This window comes from Egretta garzetta, unplaced genomic scaffold (assembly GCF_000687185.1).
Source record: "Egretta garzetta isolate BGI_Z169 unplaced genomic scaffold, ASM68718v1 scaffold415, whole genome shotgun sequence".
NCBI classification, from domain to species: domain Eukaryota; kingdom Metazoa; phylum Chordata; class Aves; order Pelecaniformes; family Ardeidae; genus Egretta; species Egretta garzetta.
This window is the reverse complement of record NW_009259686.1, coordinates 2,080,316-2,093,721: the sequence shown is the minus strand read 5'-3', so window position 1 is coordinate 2,093,721 and position 13,406 is coordinate 2,080,316. Positions and strand designations below refer to the sequence as shown.

The 13,406-nt window shown below is 38.5% G+C and overlaps 1 protein-coding gene across 1 annotated transcript in view; it reads right to left on the bottom strand.

Moving 5' to 3' along the window:
• Positions 1-13,406, bottom strand: part of LOC104126242 (muscular LMNA interacting protein) — a 138,641-nt gene that overhangs the window by 42,051 nt on the left and 83,184 nt on the right. Inside the window, exons 7-10 of the mRNA XM_035894173.1 lie at positions 9,484-9,555; positions 1,147-1,212; positions 981-1,064; positions 826-885 (exon numbers count right to left, since the gene is read on the bottom strand). Coding sequence (XP_035750066.1) covers positions 826-885; positions 981-1,064; positions 1,147-1,212; positions 9,484-9,555 — 282 coding nt within the window. The remainder of the gene's footprint in view (positions 1-825; positions 886-980; positions 1,065-1,146; positions 1,213-9,483; positions 9,556-13,406) is intronic.

The following is a 13,406-nucleotide window of genomic DNA, read 5'->3' as shown; positions in this document are numbered from 1 at the left end:
GGTGGACTGGACATTGTGCAGGGTATTTTGAATGCATTAACTTTTTTATGTGTTCCTCTACCAAAAATCCCTTTCCTCCCATTTCCAGTTGGATTTCTGCCATTTCACTTTCCTATAGCTACCACGACCAACTTAAATTTATCTGGGGGAACCCGAGTACAAGACCCTCTTCCCTTGGTTAGTCATCCTTCTGAACACAGAAGGCACATCAGTGTAACTTAAAAAAACCAGAAGCTTAATACCAGTATAGAAAGTTATCCCTGCCTCTCGCTACCAGTTTCTGAATTACCCAGGGTAAATGGATGTAGCAGACATCCCCCTCCTGTGAGGGGACAGAGTTAAAAGGAAATCGGCACTTAAGAGAAGGCTACTTATTCGTTTAATTATCCCTTTATTTGAAAATCAATAATGAACATGAAAAAAAAAAATGTTCTGAAAGATGTTTCCAATCATTGAAGCTAGAAACATTGGCTCCTCTGTAGTAAGAACAGATAGATGGGACGAAATCTGGAAGATGGCCAGAGGCTCTGCAATATGGAAGGCAAGGTATGTGGATCCTAGCCTTAATAAACAGTTTCTCTTTCATAACATAAAACCTGACCTCAGGAAAGCATCCTGCAACAAAGACTGCACTGACTCCAAGGCTACAGTCCTGTCCTTCCGTGTCTTTTAAACCACGAGACACTTCTACTGATGCTGCATCTCTCAGCTGCAGCTTTCTGTTGCCATAGGCTTTACTGTTGCCATAGGCTCTGTTGTGATTCTGCTTGCCTTGATATCTACCTGGAAAACCCCTTTGGGTTGTGGGTGGGCTTATTCACCTACCTTACCAACATCTGATTCTGTACCCATCTGCAGAAAACTTGGAGAAGACTCGCATCGGCGCTGGAAAGGTATTTTCAACAGAGAACAGACTTATTAATAACAAGAGACAGAAGGAAAGGAAGAAAAAAAGTCAATCCCACATACTGATGAGTTACCATAGTCAACGGGTCCTGCAGGACTTGATCAATGACAGCACACAGCTCTTCTGTTTGTTGTCTGAGCTGGGCAGGGGAGCACATCTGAAAAAGGAGGATGGATCACAGAGTTAACCTGTGGTTTTTGTTTTCAAGTAGAGATCTGGAAGGCATATAACAGCACTACCTCTGAATGGGTATCCAAAGCAGTGCCTTCAGTCACCATAGCAGTCTTGGTTGGCTCTTCTAATGCCTGTAATTCAAAAGATTGATGTGTGATACTGAGTTCAAAATTTTAAAAACCAAGCAAATATACACTTTTTGGAATACTATGTTTGTAAAGCTGGCACTTTCTATTTCACCATGGAAAGATGGAAAAAGAGGAAATTTCAGGCCTAGTAAGGTTCTTCAGGTTGCCAACTATTGATTCTGAATTAGAGCAGGGGTTGCAGAGACGGAGAGAGAGTATTCAGGCTGGGTGAATTGTCTCTACTTTTAGAGATCAGAAACTACAAGTTTAAATTGTCTTCCTCTTTGGCAACAGCCCCCTCCTTCATGGTAAATGTAACGCGGTGAATGTGTGCCGTGTGCCACAGAGGGGTCGGGGTGGCTGCCTGCCACGCAACATCGGAGGAAAGCCACCAGCTGTAAGGAGGTGGACAAGGAAGGGGTCCAAGCATGCAGGAGACCCTTTCTTTTCCTCCAGTAGACATTTTCTTTTAAAAGTGCCTCCTGTTTAAAGAGGATGGTGATTCCCCATTGCAACAAAACCAGTACTTGACATTTTGGGGTTTTAGCCTGAAATCAGAAATGTATAAAGCGAAATATGTGCTATACATATGTAATGTCACACTAAGCAGGTATGCACAAAACAAAACAAAACAGAAGCTTCTTGTGCTTAGATATACCTCCTGCTTTCCTACACCCGTACTTGGAGCAGGTTTGAGAACAGTTGGAAATCAGTTTGCTGATCCCTCAGGAAAGTCACAAAACACCCTCAAAAGCCAAACTCCAGTGCTCATTTCCCTTTTCATCTTCCTCCTGAGTCTTTAAGGCACACTCTTACTGCCATCACCCATTTTTGCTTTGAAGCTATTTTCAAAAAGACTCCTTGCCAAGACCAAAAATTACTTTGGAAGCCTGCTGATGTGTGAAGCTGGACTACAGGGGAGGGTTGTGGATTTTTTGTTTAACACTTCATGTTTTTCTGGAGTTTCATTTTGCTAGTGATTTAGGGGGAAAAAAAAAAAGTGATAATATGAGAAAAAAAGAGCATTCCAGTAAAGCACTTTTTCATGAATGTGGGATTCTGTGGGAATGGACTGATGCCAGTGAAGTGAGTATGAGGGCTGCCAGTCACAGAAGCCATACATGGAGCTGGGAGGAAAATGGCAGAATCTTTAAAGAAAAGAAAATGATCATGTACTTAAGTAATTATTTCTCAGTTTGATTTTGCTGAGTACAGTTTTTTCTTTCCTTGTCCAGCTACTGGCAGCATACACCTATGTATGTGTAACTGAAAAGTTAATGACAATTTACTTTTAATGACATACACAAATGATCCTGCACAGAAGCACATTTATGGAACAACAATCAGAGAGAGCAGTAAGACAAAATGAGAGTAGTTTCTTTCCAAACAGATCTCTTCCCTTCCCTCCAACTCTAGAGAAAACTGTTGGCCTTAGAGTAGTTGCAATTCAAAAGGAAAAAAAGTAAAATAATTATTATTTTTGGCATACAGAAATTAATGTATTCTTATCCTGAGACAGAAGATGAAAAGATAAGTAGCCTTCCTCATCTCTGCTGTCTTATCACTGCCACCCAGCTAAATTCTCAGATTGACAGACAGTCCTGTAGAAGAGGAGGGCTCAGCTAAAGAGAGTTCAGCACTACATTCAAGTACGGTGTCCCCGGTTCAGCTTCAGCTGAGATTACACCCTCTTGGTAAACATAAAATGAAGTGATAAAATGAAGTAAAAGAGTCATTCCAGTACCTATTAGTGCCAGAATTGCCCAAGCAGCCTGTTGTAGAGAGATGATGAGTCAGAATTTGAGTTAGGAAAACAAACAAATTTTAATCAGTCACATGTTCAGATTGGAGAAATTGCTGAGCTTCTCAAAACCCCCAAGAAACCAGTAGGGTAATGACCATAATAAAGTAACTGTTAAAAAATGCATGTTTCGCTTTCATATTTGCTTCTCCAGAGCAGTGGGAGAGGGTGAACACAATCAAGGGTAAGAAACAACTACCCAGAACATACTGAGGAATCTTCCTAGAAGAACTACAGCCACATATACAAGTCTCTGTTCAGAACTAAGACTCTGGGTAATTTAAGTACCAAACATCAATTTCAGTAGAAATTGGGTACCCAAATATCTTTGCATTTCAGAGCTTTCATTGACTAAAGAACTCAGGTGAACGCAGCACCAAAGTCTATGCGTTCCACAGTCCCCCTGAGATACGACCATCATGCAGGAGCCATGCTACAGAAAACTTCTTCCTTTTTGAACATTTAGGAAAGGAAAATTTTAATCTTCAAAGTGACCTGTCTAATTTCTTTCACTGTTTTATCTCTTTCCTTTTTTTTTTTTTTTTCTATTTGAAGAGCCCAAGTGCTCCAAAGAAAGAGAAGAAACAAAGAGAACTAGATTTTAGGTGACCCTATCACCTCTACCAAGGAAAAAGGTTCTGTTTAATCTGTTGTTACCTTTTCAAAATATAATTCAATTTTTTTCCAGCAGTGCTTTTTTTTTTTACATTTCCTCATAGAGAAAAATGTGAGCTTAAAGTACAACTAGCGTTTCTGAACTCATTACTGGAGTTATCATGCAAAAATGTTATGATTAATTTAAAGCATTAGTGCTATCTACAGTACTGCTGATTAGTGCTATCAACAGTATTCAAGCTTCACTTCCTATGCTGATGGTCTAACAATATTAAAAGTGGAACATTCCTATTTAGGCATTCAATTTTTTTTATTATATATGAAAAACAATAGTGGGAACACAATTTTTAGAAGAGTGCAATTTAGAGAATGAAAATACATTTATGACAGAAATTAAATGTTCAGCTGAAATAATCAGTTGTTAAACGACTAATTTTTTCCTTGCAAAGGGCAACTTGGAGGGTGTGATGCATATATGCCATTGACGTCAGCGATGACTACAACACTTCCCTCCTCTTTCCCCCAAGCTGTTCAATTGCTAAAGCTGTATGAGAGCTGAAAGGATATTGGTAAATGATCCGAACAGGATCTCCAATATTTTGTTAGAAGAATGAAAGCTCTTGGCAACATAAAGGAAATATAGAACATCGTTTCATCCACAGATGAACCACATCAATAGTAGCAGAAAAAAAGAATATTGTACTCTACGTCTGCACAAATTATTTCCTTTCTTTCTTACTACTATGTATTTATCTATAGCCTTAAGAAATATTGTGACATGAACTCATAATCTGGATGCAAGAAATTCACCTAGTAAATGCACACCAGAAGTACCTGGGGAAAACTACAATCTTTTTTTACCAAAATATTCTCAACATATTGTTGTCAGAAATGCTTTCCAGGTCCAGAAAGGTCCTGACATGCTTGATAATAACCATTTGTCCAGAAGTTTAGGTCTACCATCTGAGAGTGGGTAAAACTGGCTTCCAAGTTCCTGCTGTATGTTTTCAAGGAGTGACTTGAATCCGCATTTGCCATGATCAGTCCCTATACCAATGGTAAGGGTTCCCTCAAGACAAAAACATAAAGCTGGTCTCCAGTATAGCAATCACTGCCATATTTCCTCAGTTGCATTTCTTTCTTTTCATGAAAAAAACCCCACCAAACCAAACCACCACCGTCTTTTTCCTTCTGCATGAGGAGGAAAATGCTTTTTGGCTTCTTTTCTTTTTATCCTCTACAAGGAGAATATACTGTACTGCTGGTAGTCTGTTGTGTAGGTGATGGGATGCAATTACTAGGTCTTTGGGGTTTTCCTAGAAGTGTAACATCATATGGAAAGACTGTTTTAGACTCTCTTGAAGTTAGCCAAATTGCATTGTGACAAGAGAAAATGTGAAAAACAGCCATAAACAGAAAAAAAATAAATAATCTAAAATCTTTATTCTTTAAGGCAGAAATTTTTTTAATGTTTATTTAAAATTGAAATTATAGTTCTCTACTTGTAATAAATTGATAAATACAAGCCAGATAAGTCAACAGTGCTTTCATTTGCACTTCTTCCACCCATAGCCAGTTATGCCTAGTGCTTTTCAGAAGACTTGAGAAGCGTGGGATAAGCCTCAACTGTGAAGCAGATGTGCTTCAAGGAACACCCCATCATCCTGGTTTCACCACAGTTCAGACTGGGAGAAGTCTGAGCAGAACATTTCCAGCACCTCTCCCCACCAAGTCTCTATGCCCAGGTTTCCTTCCCATCAAAATGATGGCCAGATAAGGGAAGTTCACCCCAATCAGCATGCAGAGGGGTGTGTATCTAGAAAAACACAGCAAACCCAAATTCCCCTGCATAGACCTTGCTGTAGACCAAAGACCACTGAATTGTTAAGAGATTACTTTTTTGGTTTGCAGGCGTCCAACAGTTTTTGGGTTACATCTCAAATTTTACATAATTCTGAAGATGAAGTGGGATCTGGTTTAAAAGACTGTCTACTTAAAGTTAAGAATTTTTCTGTAGCTCCCTGAAATAAGCTCTTCATCACTATCTATTTTGACTGAAAGATATTTGATAAATACAATCTCTATATAATAGATGCATTACTTTATAAATACTATCTGATTAGGAATGGAATTTTGAACTAGACTGTGATCACATCTGTATAACTGTAGAAGCTGTACAAGAGTGTCGGTAGAGGGGTGACTCACTGACTCAGTGTTAACAAGGCCAGAAGGAACCACAGCGATCACCTACTCTGTCCTTTTCTTTAAACCGTAGAACTGCCTGGAATTACTGTCTCATCTTGTTTTTTCAATTTCTGTGATAAAGAGCTCATTTCAGACACTGGACATTTTTTCTAATGCTTAATTAATTCTTTCTGTTAAACTTTTGCCTTAAGCCTACATTAAACATGTCCAGCTTCCTCTTCTGGCCAGCGGATCCTATCAGCTGCTGGGCTGAAGAGTTCATTATCACAGGCTGTGGACCTGCCTCATCACTATGAATCTGTGTGGCTATGATGGCACTGCTGACTGACCATGGTTACCACCACCTCCTTATCACCATGTCTGGACTCCTTGCTCAGGCAGTGTGGAGCCGTGCTCTTGCTGGTGAGGACACTGTCCTGACAGCCTTGCTGTCACCCTGGCTCCCAGTTCACCTTCCCTGTGGAACAGCCCGCTCTTGCTGCTCCCTGATAGAGCCTGACTGTACTGAGGATAAGTCCCTTAGAAACAATTTTTTTCTCTTCTGGCTGTGAAGGAAGTTACAGCCCAATCTCCTGAGAGATATCCTGGACTGTTTTTTTTTTTTTTCTGAGCAGACCACAGGTGATGCGAGGAACATGAAGTTCATAACAGCTCAAACAGCTGGAAAGCATGCCAGTTGCAAGATTTGATGAGATTAAGCCACTTCTGGGGTTGCCAAAGTATACACATATATAGTCAATAAGCCTTTTCTTCTCTGCTAATGAGCACAGATTTGCACAACTTGCTTTGAGTAAGAGTACTGGAGGATAAGAAGAACATGTTCTAGAAAAAACATTAAGACCATGATGGCCCAATGGTTTCCTAAGAAGAAGTTGAAAAATGCTGGCTGAAATTAAAGCATCTACACACACATCAAAGAAAAAAAAAATTGACTTGAGAAAGAAAGTTAGACACAAGGAGACAATTTAGAGGCAGACAAAGCATTGTGCCTTACATGACATATCCATGGCAGTTTTCTGTCATGGGATCTGATTAATGCCGCACATGAATAGTCACCAGGATCACCCACATCACAGTTCTGACTGAGCTTATTTCTCATGACCACTCAAGTTAAGTAATATAATTAATCACACTGTGGAAAAAGTTGACTTCTGAGAATGTGCATTTCCATTTCAATCGCATAGCAAAACACATTTTTAGCACTTTAGGCAGATGATGTATTTCTAATCGTGCATTCAGCTCAGTAATATCTGTGCCTTGCAGGTATTATATGCCTGCTTTCCTTGCTAAAAAAAAAAAAAGCCACTGGAAAACTTCTTCTCCACATAACCATTATTTTAATGTTAATAAAAGATCACTTATGTAGTTAAAAACTCATTGCCTTGAATCTCTCTTTTTAATCCAGTGCATAAAATGCATTGCATAAAATGAGAGGAACATGGTTACTGTCACTGAGCTGTAATGTAGCATGAGTTCCTTCCCAGTTCCCGCCCAAATATTCTTGAGGAGAATACTGGGATATTAGGGCTTGGTATAACGGGGCCTGAGCGTGCCATGTGGCTCCTTCATGCTTTCTTTAAGAGCCAGACTCTAAATGCGTGTCAGCTAACACAACAGGACTAGCTTAGGAACACTGTAATTATCTGCTGGTACAGATCAATAGGAGATTATTATCCACAATTCACAAGATGAGAGAAAGTGTGTAGTCAGGCCATGCTGAAACATACAGTTTATGAAGTAAGTTAGTCAAGATCCTCTCCTGAAGGCAAATCCTGTAGCAGAAAATTGATTTCTTTTAAGTTTTACATGACTGTGCTTTCACTACTGAAGGATACACCAAGGCCAATATTTTCAACAAAGTGGTGGATAACAAAAAGTCTACCTAAACACAGATATCTTCTGAGCCATCACTTTTTCTACAGATACTGACATTAGATTATACGATTCAGTTTTATGTATTGGAGATGAGTAACATGCAGGTTGTGAGTCAATGCCCCGGAGAGCATCAGCAAGACCATCAAAAAGAATCCCCTTTCTTCTGAAAAAGTGCAATCAGATAGCTGATCTTAACCCACTAGTTCACATCAGGAGCGTGCTCTTAGAGTGAATACCCTGCTCAAAGTCACCTACCTGGCCTGGTTTGCAGCGTGGTGCAGCCTTAGAGTGCACAAACTGGATGCCTTTCAGATGAAGTCAACCATGAAGTGGCACTTCAGGAGTCCACCAAATGCTTCCAGCCACTAACAGGCACTCTGCCCAGACAAAACCCTCCCAAAATGCATTCTGTAGGGGTGTAGGATCCCCTGCATCAGTTATTTTCCTTGACAGAGCTATTTCTATTGGACCATATTGCATGCTAAAGCAGACATAACCTTCATTAGTGCATTCAAGATTTAAGTAAGAGAAGGATCAAGTTTTATGCAAGTTATTAAAAAAATCATTCAAGATTAAAAGACCATTGGAAAAGAAAGGAATGTCCCTTTTTTGGAAAAAAAAAATCTTATTTATAACAGTGAACTGATAGCTATAGAATACAATCAGTAATATTTCAAGGACAAAATTATCATCTTCAAAATTTTTACACAGTTCAGTTCACCCTCGCCAATGTCTTTAGGCTCTGCAAACTTCTAGTGAAATCAAGTGAGCTGTGTATGTGAATACATATTTAAATGTGTAGTTAGGAATGCTTAATCTTACAGATATTAATCAGACGCTAAGTTCCTGAACTATGTACTGAACAGAAAGATTTTTCTGATCAAGCTGTCAACTGGATGTCAGAGTGATTAGGCATGTCTTTAAACATGTAAGACACTTAGCTCATTGCTCATCACAGAAAGTTTTTGTTAAACTTAGTAGGCTATTCTTTTGTGCAAAACTTATTTGGGGGAAAAAAAAAAGTAGGCATTGGTGGCTACTTTGAACAGACGCAAATGAACAGAATGCAAAATTTAAATTTTCGATGGACTTCCAAAGTTGCATTATCTAAACAGGGACTGTACAACCCAGCCTTTGTTAGCTGTGGTTTTGGTAGTAAATAAATACACTAAAGACTGTTCTTTGGATCGATCATCCTACCCTACAGAAAAGGATTGCTACCCCAAACTATGTACTGGGAGCAGACCCCTGACCCATGCTGACCGCTGAAGTGCTCAGGGAAGTTGTTAGGGAGAATGGCAGGTAACAGAGGCCGGTGCAATGGCCAGGACTGTTCTCACAGTTTAACAATACACCTGGTCAAATTTGCGTATCTTGGGATGTTAAATTTACTAGTATAAGCATAGCCATGGATTAATCATTAACTGACCAAGACCTACTGACTGGTAGGTCCTAGAATAGCAGTGCTCCAGACACTTCCCAGTAACAAAACAGACTTTGAGATGTTGCCATAAATAGCAATTCCTTTAGGACACCTCCTTTTTTTTTTTTTTTCTTTTTAACAGTAAATTTATTTGCAGAAATTCAGATTAGTGAAGGTTTTGATCTTCAGTGGAAAGTGGTTGACCCTGAAAAACGGTTGGAATTATAATCCTGAGCAGTTAGTTCCCAGAGCTTACATTCTGCAATATCCTACACACAAATGTCAGAATACGTACATAAAATTGAACAGTCTCAAATATATGATGCAATTCCCATGTCTTTGAGCAAACACTAACCTTCTGTTCCATAAGTAATGTGTTTGTAGGGATTGCTGCAAATGCCTTGTAGCTTGTCTTGATCTTGTACTGCTAAAAGGGTAAACCAGAAGGCAGGAAGAGAAGTAAAACAGGGCAGAAGAGGGAGAGGGAGAGAGAGGGGAGAGAGGGAAAGGTATGACAGAATGAAAGACCGTTCCAATTGTCTTGTAGACACGTTGCAACAACACAATGCTTACATATTACCTAGGAAAGCTGTTTCTTAAAGACAATCTAGTGTGTCTGTTAAGATTTTAAAGGACTGTAACATACATCTTTTGGTTTTAGGAACGAAGTAGGATGAAGTGAATTCCCTGTACCAGCTTATAACTTCCAAAGTGATTTTGACCGCTCTCTGTTGACTGCTATCCTTAAATGAATATCAGGAGAGGCTGTGAGTCTTTTCCAAGCTTGCTTGTCATTTGATCTGATAATGCACAGCTACTTCTGCCAATACATACATCTCCACAACTGCTGCTGTGTGGTGTGATCCTGGGCCACTAAGTCAAAGGGATTTCTGTAATTGGCTTTAATGAGACTAATAAGGATCCTTAAATGCTGAATTACTTGTGTGAGTGGATAGATCATTTAACTCATGTCACAGCTTTTCATCTCCTGAATAAGTAACTCTACCGCTCAAACAATATTTCAAAACAGGTATAGGAACTTCCACAGTCTAACCGAGCATGCAGAACTGACAGTCTAAACCCTATAAAATGCATGTGTTTGAGTAGAAAAATTCCAAGATCAGCCATCAAAATTATTATTTTTAAACAATTTATATTTTAGACTATATTAGCTTGCCCAGTTACTTTTAACTCTTTAGAAACCATACTTTCTACATTTTCTTTGCAATTATGGAGGTTGACTTCAGTAATTTTTAAATGATTGATGAGGTTCTTCTACACTTGCATGATTTCAAGAGCTAGGATTCTTAATCACATGACTGCTGGATTTTTTTTTTTACAATTAAATAGGAATTCGCTACATAGTTCCCTTTTCAGCAATATTCTAATAAAAAATCATAAATTCACAAAATAATAGAGTTTTAAGTTATTGATTGATTATTTCTGTGATAGTAATTCAGAAATAAAGTTACTTGTTAATCAGTTCAGTTTTTTTAATCTACTGCTGTCTGCAACAGTGCATAGCAGTGATTATGAGATAACAGGCTGAGCAGCATGATGTACTTCGGGCCGTTCTTTTGTCACTTTTTTCTCTTCTTTATATCTATGCAAAGTCTTGATGGCAGAAAAGGGGCCAAAATTTTAATTCAGATAAGAGAAACTTATGTCATCCTTGCACTTCTCTTGAAATATTGTAGGACACCACCTTTTAATTCTTTCCATACATAATACTACTTGCTTTTGAATTTACTCATATTTCTTAGACAGAAGTTGGAGACTGACAGACATTCAAGAAGTCAATAATCAAAATAAACATATTGAATGAACAGTCTGACAAAGCAGATGAATGCAAATGCTGCAAATGCACTTTTGGGGGGGGGAGGGGAATAGTAATTTATATGAGATCTAGTGATTCTAACTTGGATGCCTACCATTTAGGTGCTTCAGTCAAAACTAATGCCTTTTATTGTCATACGTATTTCTACAGGATAATTCATCTCATCCTAAAATAGGCACCTAGAAAGGTAAAATAAAATCTTCCTGTAAATGCACCATACTCTCTTCATTAGCTATAATAGAATTGCCCAAGTTGTGCTTGAATGTCTAACTTTCAAATGTCAAATGTCGTGTGAGTTGAATCCTGCCCTTTGAATATTTAGACAGCAACACTCTGCTATAAACATATGTAGGCTCATATATATATTTATATACATATAAAATCTATATGCAGATAAGACATAAAATAGCATGCGCTAAAGTAAGATGGAAGACCAATATTCCAAATATTAAAATTGTCATATTCACAAAATGTATCCTTGTTTCCTTATAATTTATATTCAATCAAGAAAATTGTATAATTGGAAATGTAAATTAAATGCAATGTCTTCACCAGCCCATGGCCTTTTACATATGATCAGATTGGCATCTTATATGATGAGAATACTGTGACCATTTTGAAGTTAGTTGTACTGTTATATGAACTAAACAAAGACATATCAGACTGTTAAGATGTAAAAGTTTTTGTACTACTTTAATGTGCTGTATTACTTCCAGATACTGTAGAACCTGTGAGCAATGTGCTGTCGTCACAGTGTCTGAGATGAGCGGAAAGTCTTTGATTCAATTTCTCATCTAGATGAGTATGCTCCTTGACACACTAGTTCACATTACTTAAAATTATTCTTCGACACCTAAGTACATTTAATAATCTGGTTCATAGGAATCTAGCAGTATTTTTAAACAGCCATGGACAATTAGGTCTGCTGGCCTGCACCATGGTCCAGTCAGAAACAAACCAACTCCAGCATCAAAGCTTGAGCAAATGTCAGCCTGGGGAGTTTTGGGGAAAATGTCCTACTTTTCTTGCTGAAATGATCACTTAGGGCATCCACAGGACATTGCAAAGTGTGCTAGACATATACCTATAAAGGCTTAAAATCAGTGACTAACCATGAGAGCGGAGAGCTCCCCATGAGTAATCTTTCCTGCTTTGTGGTTGGTTTTGCAGCTGTGCTGAGCTACAGTTAGTTTGTTCCCCAGCTGTTTTGGGTAGATCTACATGCATTCCTGTGGTACATTCAGATAGAAAAAAACCAAAGTGTATGTAGGAAGGGTACCCCATGAAACCACTGCAAAGAGTTTTCAAACAGCAGCCGGGAAGTTTTATTCTAATCTGCTTCTGCAGAATCAGCAATTTTAGCTGCCTCCATTCCATCCTACTGTTCATTTTGCTGTATTTGGGCCATGAGGACACCATTAAACTGTCTGCAAATTCCATGGAGAGGGGTTTTATTTCCTGTGGTCACCCACAGTTCACACTTGACATTGATCTGTGGATTTATGTTTATATTCACTTTGCAAAAATAATATTTTTTAATCATTTGTGAACATAAATATGTAAAGCATGGGAAAGTACATGTGTTTGTATATACAAATTCAAACAGATAAATAAGTTCATAGGTTATTCTTTGATTTGCATGAATTGGTGCATGCATAGGCATAGATGTATAAAAGGTCTCCATTACAGAATTCTTTTTGCATAATTGCTTTGATATCATGCTAATGAAACAGTTTGATGTGAATACTGAAAAGTACATCTAATGTATTTAAATTAAAATTCTGGTTTAATAGGTGTTGGTTTAATATGTGTCTTAACATTGTTTCAACCACCGTTGAAGCAACATTAAGGTTGCAAAATTACACATGCCAAAGTCAAGCACTTCTAGATGCGGTGCTTTTCCCTTGATACTGACTTAGCACATTCATACATGCAAAAATTTTGTCATGCATCAACAGTCATCAGATGGAGCAACCTGCTTTTTGTCTAGTTCTAAAGTTGAGCTGATTGGTACTAAAGAGACACAAATGCTGCTTAAGATGTTAATGTTGTCTCTCTTCAATCTTTTCCTTTTTTCTCTGGAAAAATACTGAGATTTGAGGCTGGAGTGTTATCAGAGAGCCTGGTACCATTAACACATCAGCAGAGTTCATTGAGCTATGCTTTAAACTAGGTATAGAAATAAATGAGAGCAGGAGGAAAGGGGGGTGTGGAATGTACACTATTATTAACTGTGAATGAAGTCTCAGCCTCACATTTTAAAGCCACAAGAGACCTTTCTTGCACTGAACACCCAGCTGCATTTGATTTAGAGATTTCAGGTCTTCCACACACCTAGTGGAGCCAGCTTTGTCTGCACGATTAAAAATTGGACCAGACTAACAGTCCAAGTCTGTTAAACTGGTGGTCACTCTCCCAGTCCCAATGGGGTGGTGGGGCAG